Source organism: Sphaerodactylus townsendi, linkage group LG07, assembly GCF_021028975.2.
Source record: "Sphaerodactylus townsendi isolate TG3544 linkage group LG07, MPM_Stown_v2.3, whole genome shotgun sequence".
Taxonomy (NCBI): Eukaryota; Metazoa; Chordata; class Lepidosauria; order Squamata; family Sphaerodactylidae; genus Sphaerodactylus; species Sphaerodactylus townsendi.
The window spans coordinates 10,590,420-10,607,919 of NC_059431.1; the positions used below are offsets into that span (position 1 = coordinate 10,590,420).

Consider the following 17,500-nt stretch of genomic DNA (forward strand, 5'->3'; position numbering starts at 1 on the left):
GTATTCTGAGGGTTGAGGGTGGGGGAATTGTATTTTACTTAAATTGAGACAGCAAATAGATGGCAGTGGGACGGGTGTTCCATAACTGACGTACCACTAAAAAAAAAGACTTGTCACTGGTGTCCAACCAATTCTCATCAGGAGCTGAGGGGCTAGTAGCCAATCTTAACTCATCAGGCGCCAGGTTCAAACAGATGCAAATGGACTTTTTAGCACTCTGGTCCTAGACCAGGGGTGGCCAACCTATGGCACTCCAGATGCTGATGGACTACAATTCCCATCAGCCTCTGCCAGCATGGCCAATTGGCCATGCTGGTAGGGGCTGATGGGAATTGTAGTCCATCAACATCTGCAGTGCCATAGTTTGGCCACCCCTGTCCTAGACCTTGGTTTCATTAAGTTTCCTCTACTTTGAAAAACCACGGGGAGACATTTTGAAGTCAAGCTGACAATGGCAATTCGTGATACATGACATTGCTCTTTGTAATGACTTCAGCACAGATTTTCAGCTGTACCTTTCCAATGTCCCTTGTGTCTAGAGTAAAGATGTCAGTCCGGCCACGTTCAAATTGATCATCTAAGTCATTATCGGAAATCAAGAGAAACTCTTTTTTCGTGTCTCCTTTTTCTCCGTACATCTTGATCAACACTTTGGAATCTGAGCTGGCTCCAGGGACATCTCCAGTCTTTATGCTGATGTGGTAGCCGACATCTACAGAGACATTAGCACATGTATACAAATGCATAACAAGTCACCACCCTCACGCTTGGTTGAGGATAAAAGTACAGGGAGACCCAAGTGGGAAACAGAGAAGGCAGGCAATGATGTGTGGTTCTGAATACCAAGTTACAAGAAGTAGGAAAGGGAGATTTAAACTACAACTGCTAGTTGGTAGAATTCCAAATGGTCAAAACTTCGTCAAAAATGAAATTATATTTATAATCGTATATATAGTCTATGGCCCTTTCCACACAAACCTTTTAAAACGTTTTGAGGAGGAAATAAAATGTTTCCTCTGCAGAGTTCCCCACTGTTTCCCTCCACTTTGGTTCTGAAAATGTTTTATGTTTTATTTCCAGCCTCAAACAAACTTAGCAAAGAAGTTGGTCAGAGAGAATGAGCAAACCCTAGGGACCTTCCACACTCTCATTTTCATCGCTTATGTGCCCCTGTTCCTTCATTCTTTCCCTTTTCTGCACTTGTTTTACTCCCTCTAGTGGTCACTTCAATATTGCATAACTCCAGTATACTTCCATCCACTGAAATAAGCTGGAGATAACAGTGGTGTAATATTGAAGCAACCATTAGAGGGAGCAAAACACTTGAAGAAAAGAGATTCACACACACACACTCCTTCAAATCAACAGGGGCACACAAGCAACAAAAATGAAAAGCCCAAACACTCAAAGATACAGCTTCTCCCCATTCATAGCCAGGAAGCCCAACACAGATCAGAAAGGGGACAGATTAAAAATAATGTTTTCCTATGAACTGAAAAGGAACAGTATAGCCCAAATTATCCCGTAAAAACCAAGCAAACTCACTTTCCAGAATATACGATCTCCCTTCCGGCACTAACTCCCGAATAATCAGGCCATCATCCTCGTTTTTGTCAAACCATCTGGTTGGCAAACAAAAGTTTGATTATCTGCTATTACCAATCATTCGTGAGAAAGTTTACCAACACCCAGGAAAGTTCAATGCATATGGAAAGAAAACGTGGTGCGTTTGGAGACATCATTGGGGAAATCTAGAACAAAGGGCCCAACTGAACGTTTTTGCAAGTTCCTCCTGCTGTGATCTATAAAAATCCAAAAAAGTTTAACTCGTGACCCATCTAGCCAAGTGCTCGATGAGCTGAACAGCAGCCACGTCTCTTGACTGCAGTGACAAGGAATCAGGAGGCGGGGGAGGACTAACTCCCTTGAGCAACACTCCCAGCTCCAATCCGCTTGCAAAGCTTGGAATATCCTCCCAAGCAGAGTTTACGTCCACCAAAGAATCACGAGGTAGGAACTGTAGCGCTTAGGCCCCTTCCGCACATGCAGAACAATGCACTTTCAATCCACATTCAACACACTTTGCCGTTGGATTTTACTGTGTGGAATAGCCAAATCCACTTGCAAATCATTGTGAAAGTGGATTCAAAATGCATTATTCTGCATGTGCGGAAGGACAAATAACGGCAAGTAAAGCGTGGTGCAGCCAAAAACAAATCTCCCAGATCTTTAAAATTAAAGCTAGACTATATGATCAGCAGCATTAAATATTATCTATGGTTCAGCTATACTATTTCAAACTGCAGGAGGGGGATGAAAGAACAGAATGCTCCATCACTCAAAGCTAGCCAGCCAAGGAAGAGCCTAGCCTAGAGCTCTTCTCTTTGACATGATAGTTTGGTTTGTATGTAGTTTTCATGTATATATCGTATATATCGTATATATATCGTATATATCATATATATCGTATATATATATCAGAGTTTTCATATATTTAATCTCCTTTCTACATTCCAAAATAGCGCAGTCCAGCAAGAGATAAACTCCATAAAGCTGCTAGCTGTGTGTTTTAACCTTAAAATGAATGCCAAAGAAACATGGGGCAACATGGAAAATTGAGTCTAGTAGCACCTTTGGGACAAGCCAGATTTCTGGGATATCAGCTTTCAAGGTATCTGACCGAGAGAGCTGAGGCTCTCAAAAGCTGATAGACCTGAACATCTGGTTGGTCTCTGAGGCACTATGGGCCTTGAATTGAGCTGTTCTTTTGCAAACCAAGTTGGCTTAAACACTTTACATGGAAAATCAAGCAATTAGATTCATCGTTCCATTTCCCTTGCTGAACACTTGCTGGCTTGACTGCCAAGGTATGTACTCTATCCAATATTCTTCCCGTTCATTTCCTAAAAGATATGGCCAGACAAAAGGTCTCCAGAGAGGTTTGCAGGCCAATGAAACACTTTTGGCTTGAGTCTATGACCATCATCTTCTGCTATGATGAGTAAGAAGTCTTGTGGTAGGGTTACAGAAGTCCAAACTATCTCCACTTTGAGGAACAAGGCCAAGGATGGAACCGAGTGTGAAATGTAAGGAAGACACAAGAAGAAGTGATTAGGATCCTTTGTACCTGAAGACAGTCTTGGGAAGGCCCTGGTTTTTAATGTTACCTTGTCACAACCAGTCCCGAGTACTTGGGTACCATGCAGTCCTTGATGCTGGCTCGGGGTTCCCATCCCGGGACAGGATCCAATGATGAGAGGATAAGTCATCACAACAGTAAGGACATCCTTCCGTATGGGTAACACATCCATGGAAAACGTTCCTGAGATAATGCCGTTGATTCCCATTGCTCACCTGATAACCATGAAGGTTCAACGCCACGCTTTCAAGGTGGCAGTAGGTGCAGTTTATAAATCTGAACCATGCAATTCTGCGGGCCACCTGCCGCGTTGCAAGCAGACAGGCTGGTGTTGTTGAAAGCAGGAGATTCCATGCCAGGAAGATGGCAGGCTCCCCAAAATTTTGTGTGAGTAGATTGATGACTACCCACTACCTCTTGCTTGAGGAGGCAACAGAAAATATCCACAAAGCCTTTACCTGAATAAAGACGACGGCGGTTGTAACAAGTGCAAAAGATCATCGTGTACAAAAGGAAAAAAGGAAGAGGAACACAATGGATAGATGAAGGTGCCTATCAGCAAAATCCATTCATGTCATATTGAATGAGACCCTCCCCCCCCACACACACACACATACTCCGAATTAGATTCCTCTTGTTTTCTGCAGTTTGAAACTTTGAATATCAACACTTCCCCAGTTTGTTCCCCATTAAGTCTGGGCCACTCACTACAGAAAGGCTGTTTTCAGTGCTTTCTCTGTGGTGAGTGTAATGTCCACCCTGTTCCTGGAAGAGACCTATTGGCTAGTGTCCAGTCAAACGTGCATCCTGAAGGAATGAGCCTCTCAAAGCCAACAAAGCAATTAAAAGTTTTCCGTGACCAGCAAGACTGGAAAGGGGGAAACCCCAAAATCTGCAGGTCATGGAGAGAGGTGGTTTTCCTTCAGAATGGAGGAGGATGCCGTAGCCGTGTACCTTCGTCTTCAAATTTCTCAAGCGCCCATGACGTGACCATCACACGGAAGGCAGCCATTTTGTCCGACTGCTTCCATGGCAGGCAGTCATGTGACACTTCTATGTGACACGGATAAAGAGGTTCAAGGACAGCAGAGCACGTTTCTCTAAGCAGCAACTACCTTGCTTGGTCTGTGGAGAGCAGGAGAAGCCTTCAGTGGAACAAGGATTCGGTTGCAAGTGGCCACAAACGCATGAATTTGGTTGGCAGCCAAGATTGTATCCCTTCCTGTTCTCTCAGAACAGAAACAAGGGAAGGGAAAGGGAAAGAAATAAAAAGTTGAAACAAGAGTTTTGGATTTAGTCCCATTCCCATGTTTTGATACAGAAGTTCCCAAAGCTATCACCAGAAGTGTAGCTCCAAGGGGGCGGAGGGGGCTGCAACGTACCGGGCGCACACCCCTGTGGGGGCGTGGCAAGGGCGTTCCGAGGGCATGGTGAGGGCATTTTGGAACGTGGGGGCGTTGTAGGGCAGGGTGGAGAGGGGAGGCGTGGCAGGGGTGGAGGGCGCTTTCTACCCTTGCTACACCTCTGGCTATCACTCTTATTCTGAAAGCGTGTGTACTATAAGGTGACCAGATTTTTATTATTGAAAAGTGGGGCGCGCGTGCATGAGCACACTGCCTTTTGTGGCAGCGCTCCCCGGTCAGGAAACAGGGAAGCGCAGCGCAAAAGGCGCCACCGCAAAAGGCAGTGTGCTCCTGTGGCCGCGTGCGTGCGGCCGCAGGAGCACATTGACTAATCGGGACAATCTCAAAGTCTGGCGGGACGCGGGACACATCGCGCAAAAGCGTGAGTGTCCCGCGAAAATCGGGACGGCTGGTCACCTTAGTGTACTAACTCCCAGAGAAGATAATGTTCAGATAACCTTGTCTTTTAATATTTGTATGCAGGGAAGGCAGCAGACCTGCAGAGATAAAATATCTGAGGACGGAACTGGGGTGAGATGTTTAACACAGCTGTAGAATCTGCTACTTTTAGTGAGAATGGGAAGGTTTTAAAAAATTGCTGTTGAAGACGATAATGTCTCCATTTAAGGTCTGAAATCCTACCGGCGGTGTCTGAGTTCACCTAGCAGTGATGTCAATGGATTGGCCTGGGGGAAATGCTACCTTGCAGTTTTATGCAGCAAGCACCACTGAGCACGTCAGAATAGGCTGGTGTTGCTGATGTTCTTCTACATAAACATAATTTGGATTGTCCCACACAATGTTGTGTAAATGGCAGCCCCAGCCAAATGACGCAGTGCGGATTACCTTGAGGCCCGGAGCCTCCAAACAAGAAGGCAGATTGGGTTCATGTGTGTTTTTCAGAGCAATTCTGTTTTCAGGAGCAGCCTTCCCGCTGGGCAAGGGATATTTTCACAGTCTGGGCCTGTGCGCCCATGCATGTGATAGATCAATTATTTTTTTTGAAGCATAGTATTTGACGCCTGCAAAATCACAAGGAAGATCGCAGACTGATGTGAAAGGGAGACCCAAATTATGGCTTTACTGGGCAGGACACATTCCTCTTTTTTTCACAGCCGCAGGACTGAAAGCGGGGAAGGAAAGGAATACCTGTCCGTAACTCTAACCGAGAAAATAATTGCCAAGTTTTTACTGATGGGTCTTTCCTCCTTTTGCAAGGATCTTCTGTTTCTCCTTGCATGCTGAGTTTCTGCAGACTGACCAATCTGTATTACCTATCTTCGGGGAACCTCAAGATTCCGGGGAAGGTGAAAATAAAGACCTCATGTTTACAAGGTATGAAGGCTCTGGGGTACCTCTACTTTATGACCCCATCCTCCAGTCCATGTTCAACTAAGAAGTAAGTCCCATTTAATTCGAATAAGATTTTCTTCCCAGTAAGCAGGACTGCCTGATCAAGCCAACTGCCAAAGCACTGCAGAGCCCGTTCGTTTCTAGTACCTGAAGCAGGGAAACTCCACAGCCTCACTCTCTGGCTGTCCATCTTGCCTCACTATCACTTTCCCAAGGTACCAGCCACAGCTTCCTCCTCTGCCGAAATGCCCTATTCTCACCCTTCTCACCTGCTTCAGGTTGACCGCTTCAACGATGAACTCGTCGACCTTTGGTGGGAAGAGAGAAAAAAGAAAAGAGTTAAGAAGGGCGGAGAGGAAGGTCAACAAACGTAGGCATGCCACTGGCAAGCGACCAAGACCAGGACCTGGGAGAAACCATTTCAAGTTGTATCTCTTCCACCATCTTCCACCAGTTTTAGTTTTAGTTTTAGTTTTAATTTTAGTTTTAGTTTTAGTTTTAGTTTTAGTTTTAGTTTTAGTTTTAGTTTTAGTGTGAGTTAGTTAGTTAGTTAGTTAGTTAGTTAGTTAGTTAGTTAGTTAGTTAGTTAGTTAGTTAGTTCGTTCGTTCGTTCGTTCGTTCGTTCGTTCGTTCGTTCGTTCGTGGGTGAATGGGTAGGTGGGTGGGTGGTTATGGGGTGGGGTGGGGTGGGTGGGGTTATTAAATTTGTATCCTGCTCATCATTAAAAACATACTAAACCACCTGATTCAAGATGGCGAACAAACTGGCCCATGTTTGCCCATCCAGTATGAATCCTCCTAACACGGTCCAAGCATGACCCAGATCACAGAAAGGGCAGGTCACAAAATAACCAAGTGTTGACTTGTTATAGAAAAGCTGGCAGATGACAACTGGTGGCCTCAGTCAAAGGTCCGGGGGAACATCTGTGTTTTACAGGCCCTGTGGAACTGATTACGGTCTTGCAGGGCCCAGATGTCAGGTGAGAGAGTTCCATCAGGCTGGAGCCAAGGCCAAAAAAAACCCTGGCTCTGGTCGAGACCAATCGCACATCCCTGAGACTAGAGATAACTACAAGATTGTTACTGGCGGACCGGAGCATCCTCCTCAGGCAATATGGGGTGATTTGGTTCCCTAATATGGGGCAATGAGGTTTCCTTTGCGTTTCCCTACATCAAGCAAGGATTCCTCAGTTCCATCATTAAGCTGACTGGACAACTGAACTGAGGGTAACATGACTGGACTGAGGGCCCACCTCATGAAGAAAAAGAGTTTGGATTTATGTCCCACCTTTCTCTACTGTAAGGAGTCTTAAGGCAGCTTACAAACTCCTTCCCTTTCTCCCCACAATGGACAGGTAGGTGGGGCTGACAGAGTTCTGAGAGAACCGTGACTAGCCCAAGGTCACCCAGCATGCTTCATGTGTAGGAGCAGGGAAACAAATCTGGTTCACCAGATAAGACTCCGCCAATCATGTGGAGAAATGGGGAATCAAATCCCATTTTCCAGATTAGAGTCCACCTGCTCTAACCACTACACCACACTGGCTCTGAGGATGTTGTACGGTCAAGCACAAATGCAAAACAATTATTCACAAAAAACGGTGCTGGAATTTGTCACAGGAATCAACGAGACAAGGACTGGAAACACCTTGTGTGGTGAAAATCAATGGTAGAAATCTGAGGGAAACCAACAGGGTCCAAAGGCCAGAAGATCAATAATCTTTACTCTGCACCATCTCAAATATGTTGTGAAGAGGAAAAAATATTCCCAGCCTTTACTGCCTTCGCAGACTTGCAGTCTGTTTTCATCTTAATCAACTGTGACAGCCTGTGGCTTAAACCAGTACATACTAATGAAGACAAATTATTATTCTTATTAGCTAAACAACACGTGCAAAAGTCCAACTAGGGAAGATGAGCCAGCTGACAGTTGACATCTGGGCCTCAGGGTTGTTCAAAATGGTCACCTACTGGCACCTTTTGGAGTTAATTTTTATACTGGCAGCAACAGTGCTGAATTAACCTCCTCCTCTGACAATAAATTGGTTCTCGTTTGGCCGAGAAACGTTTGGCCTGTAATGTGAGAGAGATGTTCTCCAAATTAATTTATGAGAATACAAATATGGCCGTCTCTGAAAGAAACCAACCTACTCAGCAATGACAGTCAAGAGGTTGAAGATTTGGGGGTTATTTCCATTAACATTTGGGGGTTATTTCCATGAAAACGGGCTCCTTGTTGGAAAAGGGGCAAGGATGCCTATCTATTTATCACAAGATTATCCTACCTTCTTCCAGAAAGGATCAGGGTGACATTTGTGATTCTCTCCTCCTTTTTAGGCTCATTGCAACAACTCTTCTGGGAAGTGGGACAGACTGTGGGATTCTGACCAGCTCAAGCTATTGGAATCTGGCCCACCCTGATATGAACACTCTAACCCACAGGTGTCAAACTTGTGGCCCTGCAAATGTCATGGACTACAGTTCCCATCATCCCCTGCCAGCATCATGCTGGCAGGGGATGATGGGAACTGTAGTCCATGACATATGGAGGATCATGAGTTTGACACCTATGCTAACCATTACTGCACACATATAGGGGACGAACATCTGTGTAGTACTCAAGAACAGAACTAAGGCCTCCCACATCTACTGCAGAAAACTATATTCCATGATGTAATTTTATTATTTTTGTGACTGATTTGCTGGGGAGGGGCAGGATTGGAACTCTGAAGAAGAAGAAGAGCTGGTTTTTATACTCCACTTTCCCCTACCTTTAAGGAGTCTCAAAGCAGCCTGCAATCACCTTCTCTTCCTCTCCCCACAACAGACACCTGGTGAGGTAGGTGGGGCTGAGAGAGATCTGAGAGAACTGTGACTAACCCAAGGTCACCCAGCAGGCTTCATGTGGAGAAGTAGGGAAACAAACCCAGTTCATCACGTTCAAGTCCACCACTCACCTGGAGAAGAGGAGAATCAAACCTGGCTCTCCAGATGAGAGTCCACCACTCTTAACCACCACACCATGCTGGCTGTTCCCAAAATAGCAAACGGCGTACCAAAATGTTATTTGCTCCAAGGTTCAGTTCTCTCCCAACCCTCGTGTGCATGGACTTGGCTTGGAGATTCGGATGCAACAAATACCAGATGCGGCCCAAATCTGGGTGAATTCGGGCATAACAGGGCAAAAATCGGTCAAATATGTCTTGCCGAATTTGAACGAATCCGTATGCAAGGCATTCTGGCATTTTTTTTGTATTTTTGGTGCTTTTTTTCACATTTTGGCCTGCAGTGGGTGCATTTTTAAACCAAAGTGGGTGCCCTCATCCCCCCTACAATGGAGTCAAGGCATTTCAAGCACAGAATGTGGGGAAATTTCTTTGGGTGACTGTCAGGAGTGCATTTTTAAATCTACTGGCACCAAAATTTCTGGGTCTCATCCGGAGACTGTCCTTATGATACTTTCCATGTCTGGTGAAGTTTGGTTCAGGGGGGGCAAAGTTATGGCCCCCATCTCCTGTTAGCTCCCATTGGAAACAATGGGTGATGGGGCACCCACTTTGGTGGTCCATAACTTTACCCCCTCTGAACCAAACTTTACCAAACTCGAGGGGCATCATTAGGACAGTCCCGGATCATACTCTGAACTTTTGGTGCCTCTAGCTTTAAAAATGCGCCCCCTGCAGGCTGAAACATGAAAAAACACCCCCAAAGTACAAAAAAAAAATAAAACGGACTCGAATTTTTCAGATATACCCGAATATTCGGGAATATCCAAATATGTTATATCGTCTTCAGGCATACAGATATTTTTTGCCTGAATAAATCCGAATCTGAATTTTACCGAATTTTCAGGGTATTTACCAAGCCTAATTTCATGGACCAAAAAGTACATTGCGGGGCTTAAGGTTGCCAACTCTGGCTTGGGAAATTCCTGGAGATTTGGGGAGGGTGGACTTTAGGGAGACAAGGGAGTTCAGCAAGGATGTGATTCTATGGAGGCCACCCACAGAAGCTGCCATTTCCTCGAGAGGAACTGATGTCTGTAGCCTGGAAATCAGCTGTAATTCTGGGAGAACTCCAGGCCCCACCTGAAAATTAGCAGCCACGGGGGCTTATATATCACAGTCCCTAAAATAAAAGGAACGACCCCAAGCTGCTTACCAGTCTATTTAATGCGAGCTCTTTTCACCTAGATCTGCAACCAATGCAGCGATCCACTTTGCTTCTGTAAACTCAGCTACAGGAACTGCTTTTACTTTCTCCACCCAAACTTCTTTGGAGTGCCCTTCCGCTATTATTGACAAGCACCTGAAGATGTTCCCGTTTCGGTTTCTGTCGTCTAACAGTATGGCTTCCTCAGCTTTTGTCACACCTGACAGCTCTCCTGCAGAAGCAGCATGAAATCACTTGATGCAACCAGGTGAGAAGAAAACCACCTGCTGGCAACTCTAAACATTTTGGAAGCCCAGGCAGAAAATCCTCCCCACCTGATGAGAAACTGACAGGCCAATTGGAGGACTGATTCTTTCCTCCCTTCAGGGGCATCCAAAATCTCCCACACAACATCCTTGGAGCGCCCAGAAGGGCTATGGCTCAGCTGTAGAGCATCCGCTTTGCACGCAGAAGGTCTTAGGTTCAATCCCCAGCATCTCCCACTGAGACGACCATTCGAAGGACCTCTGGCTAAGACCCTGAAGAGTCGCAGTATCTGTAGACGGTTCTGATCTTGATAACCGGTTGATCTAGTTCAGTATAGGCTAGCTTCAAGTGTTTTAATCAGGGAACGCTCAGGATGGGACTCTTCTGTTTGGAACAGGGTTCTCTCAACATTGCACATCTCCTCTAGAGAGATTTAACAGTACCTCCCAATGGTAACACGATGCCAGGCAATGTGACCCAGTGGTTAGAGGTACTGAAGAGCTGAGCTGGGTTCCAATCCCTACTCACTTATCAAGTGACCCTAGGCCATGCACCATCTTTCAGCCTCGCCATATAACATGTTAGCCATGGTAAGAGATAATGGGGAGGACAATGTGAACACTGCCCTCATGAGGGAAAGGTGGAATAAATGACTGACCAAATGAATCACATTACTTTGCCGGGTTTGATTTGTGTGTGTTCAGGGCCATGGGCACTGGCCTGGACGTAGTTTGGCCAAATGGCCTTCCTCAGTGGTCAAAACTAAAGCATCTAACATCCAGACTAGAAATAATGTTTGCAGTAATCTTTTTGACTAAGATGAATTGATGCTAAAAACTGGAGAAGAAAGAAAATAAGTGAACAATAGAAACAAATGATCACAATAAGTTGAATATCCACAAAAAAAATGTAATTTTCTAAACTTACTCCAACAATAACTTCAAATGGCACCTGGGTAAATTAAAAAATCTTCTATGATATTTTATGGATTCAGTTTTTATGATGATTTATTCGTATTTTCTTGACCCTCAGGTACTGAATTACCCAACTAGGGCTGCTAGCCTCCAGGCAGGGCTGAAACTCTCCCACAATCACAACTGATCTTCAAATGTCACAGCTCAATTCTCTAGGAGAAAATGGAAGCTTGAGAGCAGGGGGGCCAACCTATGGCGCTCCAGATGTTCATGAATTACAATTCCCATCAGCCCCTACCAGCATGTCAGGGGCAGATTGGCCAATTGGCCAATTGGCCATGCTGGCAGGGGCTCGTGGGAATTGTAGTCCATGAACATCTGGAGAACCACAGGTTGACCACCCCTTCTTTAGAGGGTGGAATTGCACCCCGATGGCGTTACACTTGATGGTATTGCACCCTTCTGAGTTTCCTCCCTTTCCAAAACCATGTTCTTTTGCAGGCTTCATTGCAAAATCTCCAGAAATTTCCCAACCTGAGTTTTAACCTTGGACCGAGCATCGACCAGCTAGCTCCCAACTAGTCCTGGGATAGGTTAAAAGTTGTGTTTCCTGCTGCTCAGAATGCCCACAAACATTTGGTAGAACTTGTCTCTGGGTCCATTTGCTGGCTTGTCCCTCACTATCTCTATCACTGCCCCTCCACACCTATTGAATTTATTTATTTATTTATTATTTTTTAAATTTCTGGTATTTATATCCCGCCATATCTCCAGAGTCTCAAGGAAGCTTACTGTAAAAACCTACACAATAAAGGCAATAAATATAAAACATTAAAACATCATAAAAATATCTAAATTGTAAAACAAATACAAACAGATGGCGTAAAAAGTCCAACATGGGAGCACAAAAGAAGCAAGTACATACATCGTAACAAGCTGAGGACCAGAGGTAATTTTTAGGGGATGGGGAATGTCCAGCTGGCTCGACAGAAAAGGCCTGGTGGAACAGCTCTCTTCTGCAGGCCCTGAGGAACTGAAACAGGCTCCGCAGGGCCCGGATTTCACCAGGCAAAGTGTTCCACCAGGCCGGGACCATGGCCAGTAGTGGGATTCAAATAATTTAACAACTGGTTGTTTACAAGCACCATTTTAACAATCGGTTCTGCCGAAGTGGTGCAAACCTGCTGAACCCCCACCACTGGCCACGGCCGTGAAAGCCCTGGCCCGTATCGACGCCAGCTGAACAGTCCCGGAGCCTGGGACCACTAACAAATTCCGAGGGCAATAAGGGGAGAGGTGGTCACGCATGAGGTTTTAAATCAACCAAACATACGCACACAAGTGAACTTACACTGCCCTTCTCAAATTTATTAGTAGTAGTCAAACTATTCACAAGCATGCGGTCCCCAGTATCTCCTTGTTCGCCGATGAGAGAAGCAAAGACTTTGGCATCTGTCCCGCTTCCGGGCACTGAACCGGTCACCACGGTCACCCGATACTTTATCACTGCAAAGGTTAATAAAAAGACAATTCCCCCCATGAAGCTACCCAACTTCTTCCATATGGTTGACTGCAGTCGCTGCAAAACAGCGTGTTCCGCTTCACAGCTCACAATCCCCACAGGACAATTCTCCTGAAGTATTATTGGGTTTCGAACATCTACAAGACTAGTTTTCCCCGCAAGAATCATAAAACCAAGCAGAGGCTCTGAGCAACAGTACAAAGTGTCTACTGAACGAATGTGTCACAAAACATATTGATTTCATCCCACAGGATTATTACCATATTTATCCAAAGGAAGACAGCCCTGGAAGTAAGATGACCCTCCTTTTAAAGGGGTATAAAGGGGAAGAGTTTAATTACTGTGCACATTTGTAACTTTGTATGAAAATTTAAGACAACCCCCGGTTTTGCGGATGCCACTCCTTGGGAAGACTCCAGTCTTCCTTTCAGGTCTTAAGAGCACTTGGTTCATCAAAATGTCACGTGGAAACTGGGTTAATCAGGAATTCAGTGGAGATCGACTCCAAAATAGCAAAAACTGGCTTTGGGAGGGTTAGGGGTTAGAGGGTTAGGGCTAGGGGGTTAGGGTTAGGGTTACCTTGAGAGTTTTTGAGCCCAGAGGTGTATCTAGGGAAAATGTAGCCCAGTGCAAAATCTGAGTTTTCACAAAAAAAAAACCCAATGGGCAGCTGCCCTCCTCCACCATGACCAAACAACTTTTTTGCACCAGTCATCTCTTTTCTTTAATTGTTTTTTCAACAAAGTCATAAACAAAAAGTGCAAAAAATATACCCCGTTTACAAACATATACATTTTTAACCATAGATATATTAGATCCAAAACATCCAAATTGTTATTATTATTATAATAATTTTTAAGAAGAAAAAAGAAGAACCTTGTGAGGGAAAGGAAGGGTAAGGAAAAAAGAGAAAAAACGAAGGGTATGAAAAAAGAAGAATAAAAAATAATCAAAAAGGGAAAAAACCAAATAAATATGGAGGAGGGGCGTGGGGGTGATTTTCTGCCCCCCACATGATGAAATGGCCGCAGCCCGGGGATATTTGACCCCATATGTCCCCCTGAGCAGTACATCTCTGTTTGAGCCAATTGAGACTTGCGGACTCCTGAAGTCCTTGTGTGTATAAATAAATCTTCACATATGAGTGTCCACAAATAGTCAGTGTGGTTAGTGGACAGGGTCAGAGTAGGTGGATTCCCGCACCGTAGGAAAACCGTTTGGAGAGGCTGAGGTCCTGGTCCACTGGGGACCCTGGACTAGGCTGTCAGAACCATGAGTTCAGCCACATTATATAAATCTCTTATATCTTTTCCTAATAGCTTGTGCGTATTGATGATCTAATGGTCATAGGCTGTAGAAAGGCATTTACTAGGGCTCAGATGGATAATACAAGAAGATCCCATTTGATGATCGAGTGTGCTTTTATGATCACAAATCTGAAGATTTCGCTCATGTACATTTCAGTGTCCAAGATTTGTAATTTTTCAGGAGAAATTCCTTAGAAATATTTTACCGCTTTTTCCAGAGAGATCAAAGCAAAATAAACTATCAGATTAAGGACAGATGGATTTCAGTGCAAATGACAAAATCTTTAGCATCAGTTATTAAGATACAGTCAAGATTATTGAAATAAACTAATTTAATAAGACTGTTTAGATATGATTAACCATATCTTATATGATTCTATGGATTTGATAGACATAGGTTTGCTGTCAGGGTTATGCTAATTTCTATTGCTATTTATCTATCAAATCCTGTAATAGCTGTACTGATACTGATGTTATAACTGGTATTAGGATGATTATATATTTCTTTTTTATGCTGTATTCTTTGTTATGGCTGTGCTGAAGAAATAAAGTGAAGGTTAGCCATTGCCTTCCACCAGGGGGGTACTGTCAAATGTCTCCGGGTTGTGGGCATTTAGTCAAATGGGGGTGGAAAATTTCCCCCTGCTCCCCGGGTTCAAGACCTGGTGCAAAACTTCAAGACCTGGTGCAAAAAACGTTGTTTGGTCATGGTGGGGGAGGGTGGCTGCCGATAGGGGGTGAGGCGGCAAACTCAGATTTTGCACCAGGCTACATTTTCCCTAGATATCCCTCTGCCTTCCGCTGCATAGCACACCTGGACATCTTTAGTGGTTTCCTTCCAAGTACTGACAATGGCCAACCCTACGTAGCTTCTGTCCCAGGGGTCTGCAACCTGTGGCTCCCCAGATGTTCATAGACTACAATTCCCATCAGCCCCTGCCAGCATGGCCAATTGGGGCTGTTGGGATTTGTAGTCCATGAACATCTGGAGAGCCGCAGGTTGCAGACCCCTGTGACCTCTGACTAGCCCAGACTAGCCTGGGCTATTTAAGCATCTTCAGGGCTATTTCGATATCTAGTCCTATCTACACCAGTGCTAAGACTAAAATTATAACTAAGAGAAAAGGACATTGTGAATGACAATGAAGACGCGCATGCTCTAGGGCAGTGATGGCGAATGTTTTCAAGACCGAGTGCCCAAATTGCAACCCCAAACCCACTTATTTATTGCAAAGTGCCAATGCGGCAATTTAACCTGAATACTGAGGTTTTAGCTTAGAAAAAACGGTTGGCTCCAAGGCGTGCGTTACTCAGGAGTAAGCTTGGTGAAGCAACTGTGCAACGCTTCAAATGGGTGAATCATGATCCTAGGAGGGTTTACTCAGAAGCAAGCCCCATTGCCAGCAACCAAGCTTACTCCCAGGTAAAGGATCATGCCCAGGCCAGCCTAGATGTGTGTGTGCCGGGGGAGGTGATTTTTCACCCCCTCCCACATGATGAACTCTGTGCGTGAGTGCCCATAGAGAGGACTCTGAGTGCCACCTTTGGCACCCGTGCCATAGGTTCGCCACCACTGTTCTAGGGGCTGGCTCCTGATTTCAAACCATCATTTCCAGGGAGACAGCATGCCATCTGCCCTTGCTCTAAGCACCTTTATCTGTTTTTCAGTACACAAACAAGGGCTTCCACCAAGCTGGGTCACCCCACCCCATACAGCTGGCAAATAGAATCCAACTGGGGGAACGTCTGCAGTTCCTCTCCATCAACTGCTTCATAGTGGATTAAAAATAAACTCCATCAAAGGTTTGCTGACATTTTAATCACGGCATTTGCAATTATAATCATTCTCACACTATCTCCGGAACAGATGTCCTCTGCATGTTGATCAACAAGCAAGGTGGAACTACCAAGCATGGTTTGGAGTCACGTAACTCAAACCTCCAATTTCAGCTACAGGCCAGAAGATCCAAGGATGGTCTGAGCTTATGGCAAGTTGAGCCCTATCTGGAGTACACACGGGAGAGACTTCATGGTTGTAAACCAGGCTGGGTTTATTCCCCCATCAATTGCCACATTATGGCCCCTTCTGCGCACGCAAAATAATGCATTTTCAAACCACTTTCACAACTGTTTGCATGTGGATTTTGCTATTCCGCACAGCTTCAAAGAGCACTGAAAGCAGTTTGAAAGTGCATTATTCTGCATGTGCGGAATGAGCCTAGGACTGGCTAAGACAACGGCCCATTTGTTATCTGATATATATTGCAACATGTGTAGACACGAATCTGGGGGACTTTGAATGGGTTTTGGATGGACCAAGTGGAGAAAGACGGGAAAGTCTTCTTTTGGCTGAGGAGTAAGAGAACTTGGGGAACACATTGTAGATGCGGGATTCATCGTTACAGAGACGGAGAAGGCTGATTGCGTGGGGAAGGAAGACATCCACTTATGTGAAAAAAGTTAAGCATTCCAAGGATCTGAGTTTTAAAAATAAAACAGGAAAACAGCCATGTTTTGGAATGGGGTGGAAAACCATATAGCTTATGCCGATGCAGAATCCCAGAATCTGAACAGCAGACAAAGCAGGACTTCCAGTTTCTAAAGGGCAGAGGCGTAGCTCCAAGGGAACAGGGGGGGTGAGCGATGCACCGGGCGTCCGCCCATGCGGGGGTGTGGTGAAGGCATGGTGGGGCATTCTGGGGTGGGACAGGGCGGAAGGGGGCGTGGCAGGGACAGAGGACACACCAGTGCACCGGGTGCTTCCCCCCCCCCTCGCTCCGTCCCTGCTGACGGCACATGGGAAAGATGACATGGTTGTAAACCAGGCTGGGCTTCCCCCCTTCCCCCATCTATTGCCAGGTTATGATCGAAGGACCAGAAGCAGTAGAGTCCCTTTCACAGTAAAATGCAAAAATTGGTTCCTTCCCTGTCCTTCCCATTCTCTAAAGAATACCCTTAATTTAGATCAAGTATGTACCCAACCTTTCCTGGAAGGAGCTCTGTATGATGAAGACATAGCCCAAACATCAGTTGTGGTGCTAATTCTTTGAACATCTGCCATGACTCGAAACCAGTAATGTGTGGTCTTCAGAAAGTGTGGCTAAACTGATGATGAATATTTGCAGAATTCATCCTCCTAGAGGTGTTGGTAAAAATGGCAGCAGAGACTATGCCAATAAGGGGAAACAACCCTCACCAAGGACCTCAATCTCTCCTGACACAAAATAGACTCATCAGTGATACTGAAGTCCTGTCAAGGACTTATCTCTTCTTACCTGGTATGACCTCAGCCACCAGCGGTCCCTCAGCTGAGAGTTCCCTCACGATTTCCCTGTCGTCTTCATTGCTATCCAGCCAGCGATTACACCTAAAGGTGTATTTCTCTTTGGTTAGTGTCTTCAAGAGGGTTACCTTTTGATGAAACAACAATGCCATCAGAATTT

At 45.1% G+C, this 17,500-nt stretch overlaps 1 protein-coding gene across 1 annotated transcript in view; it reads right to left on the reverse strand.

Annotated features, from left to right (window-relative positions):
* Positions 1-17,500, reverse strand: part of LOXHD1 (lipoxygenase homology PLAT domains 1) — a 222,387-nt gene that overhangs the window by 131,980 nt on the left and 72,907 nt on the right. Inside the window, exons 12-16 of the mRNA XM_048504316.1 lie at positions 17,333-17,468; positions 12,580-12,734; positions 6,043-6,203; positions 1,546-1,622; positions 516-712 (exon numbers count right to left, since the gene is read on the reverse strand). Coding sequence (XP_048360273.1) covers positions 516-712; positions 1,546-1,622; positions 6,043-6,203; positions 12,580-12,734; positions 17,333-17,468 — 726 coding nt within the window. The remainder of the gene's footprint in view (positions 1-515; positions 713-1,545; positions 1,623-6,042; positions 6,204-12,579; positions 12,735-17,332; positions 17,469-17,500) is intronic.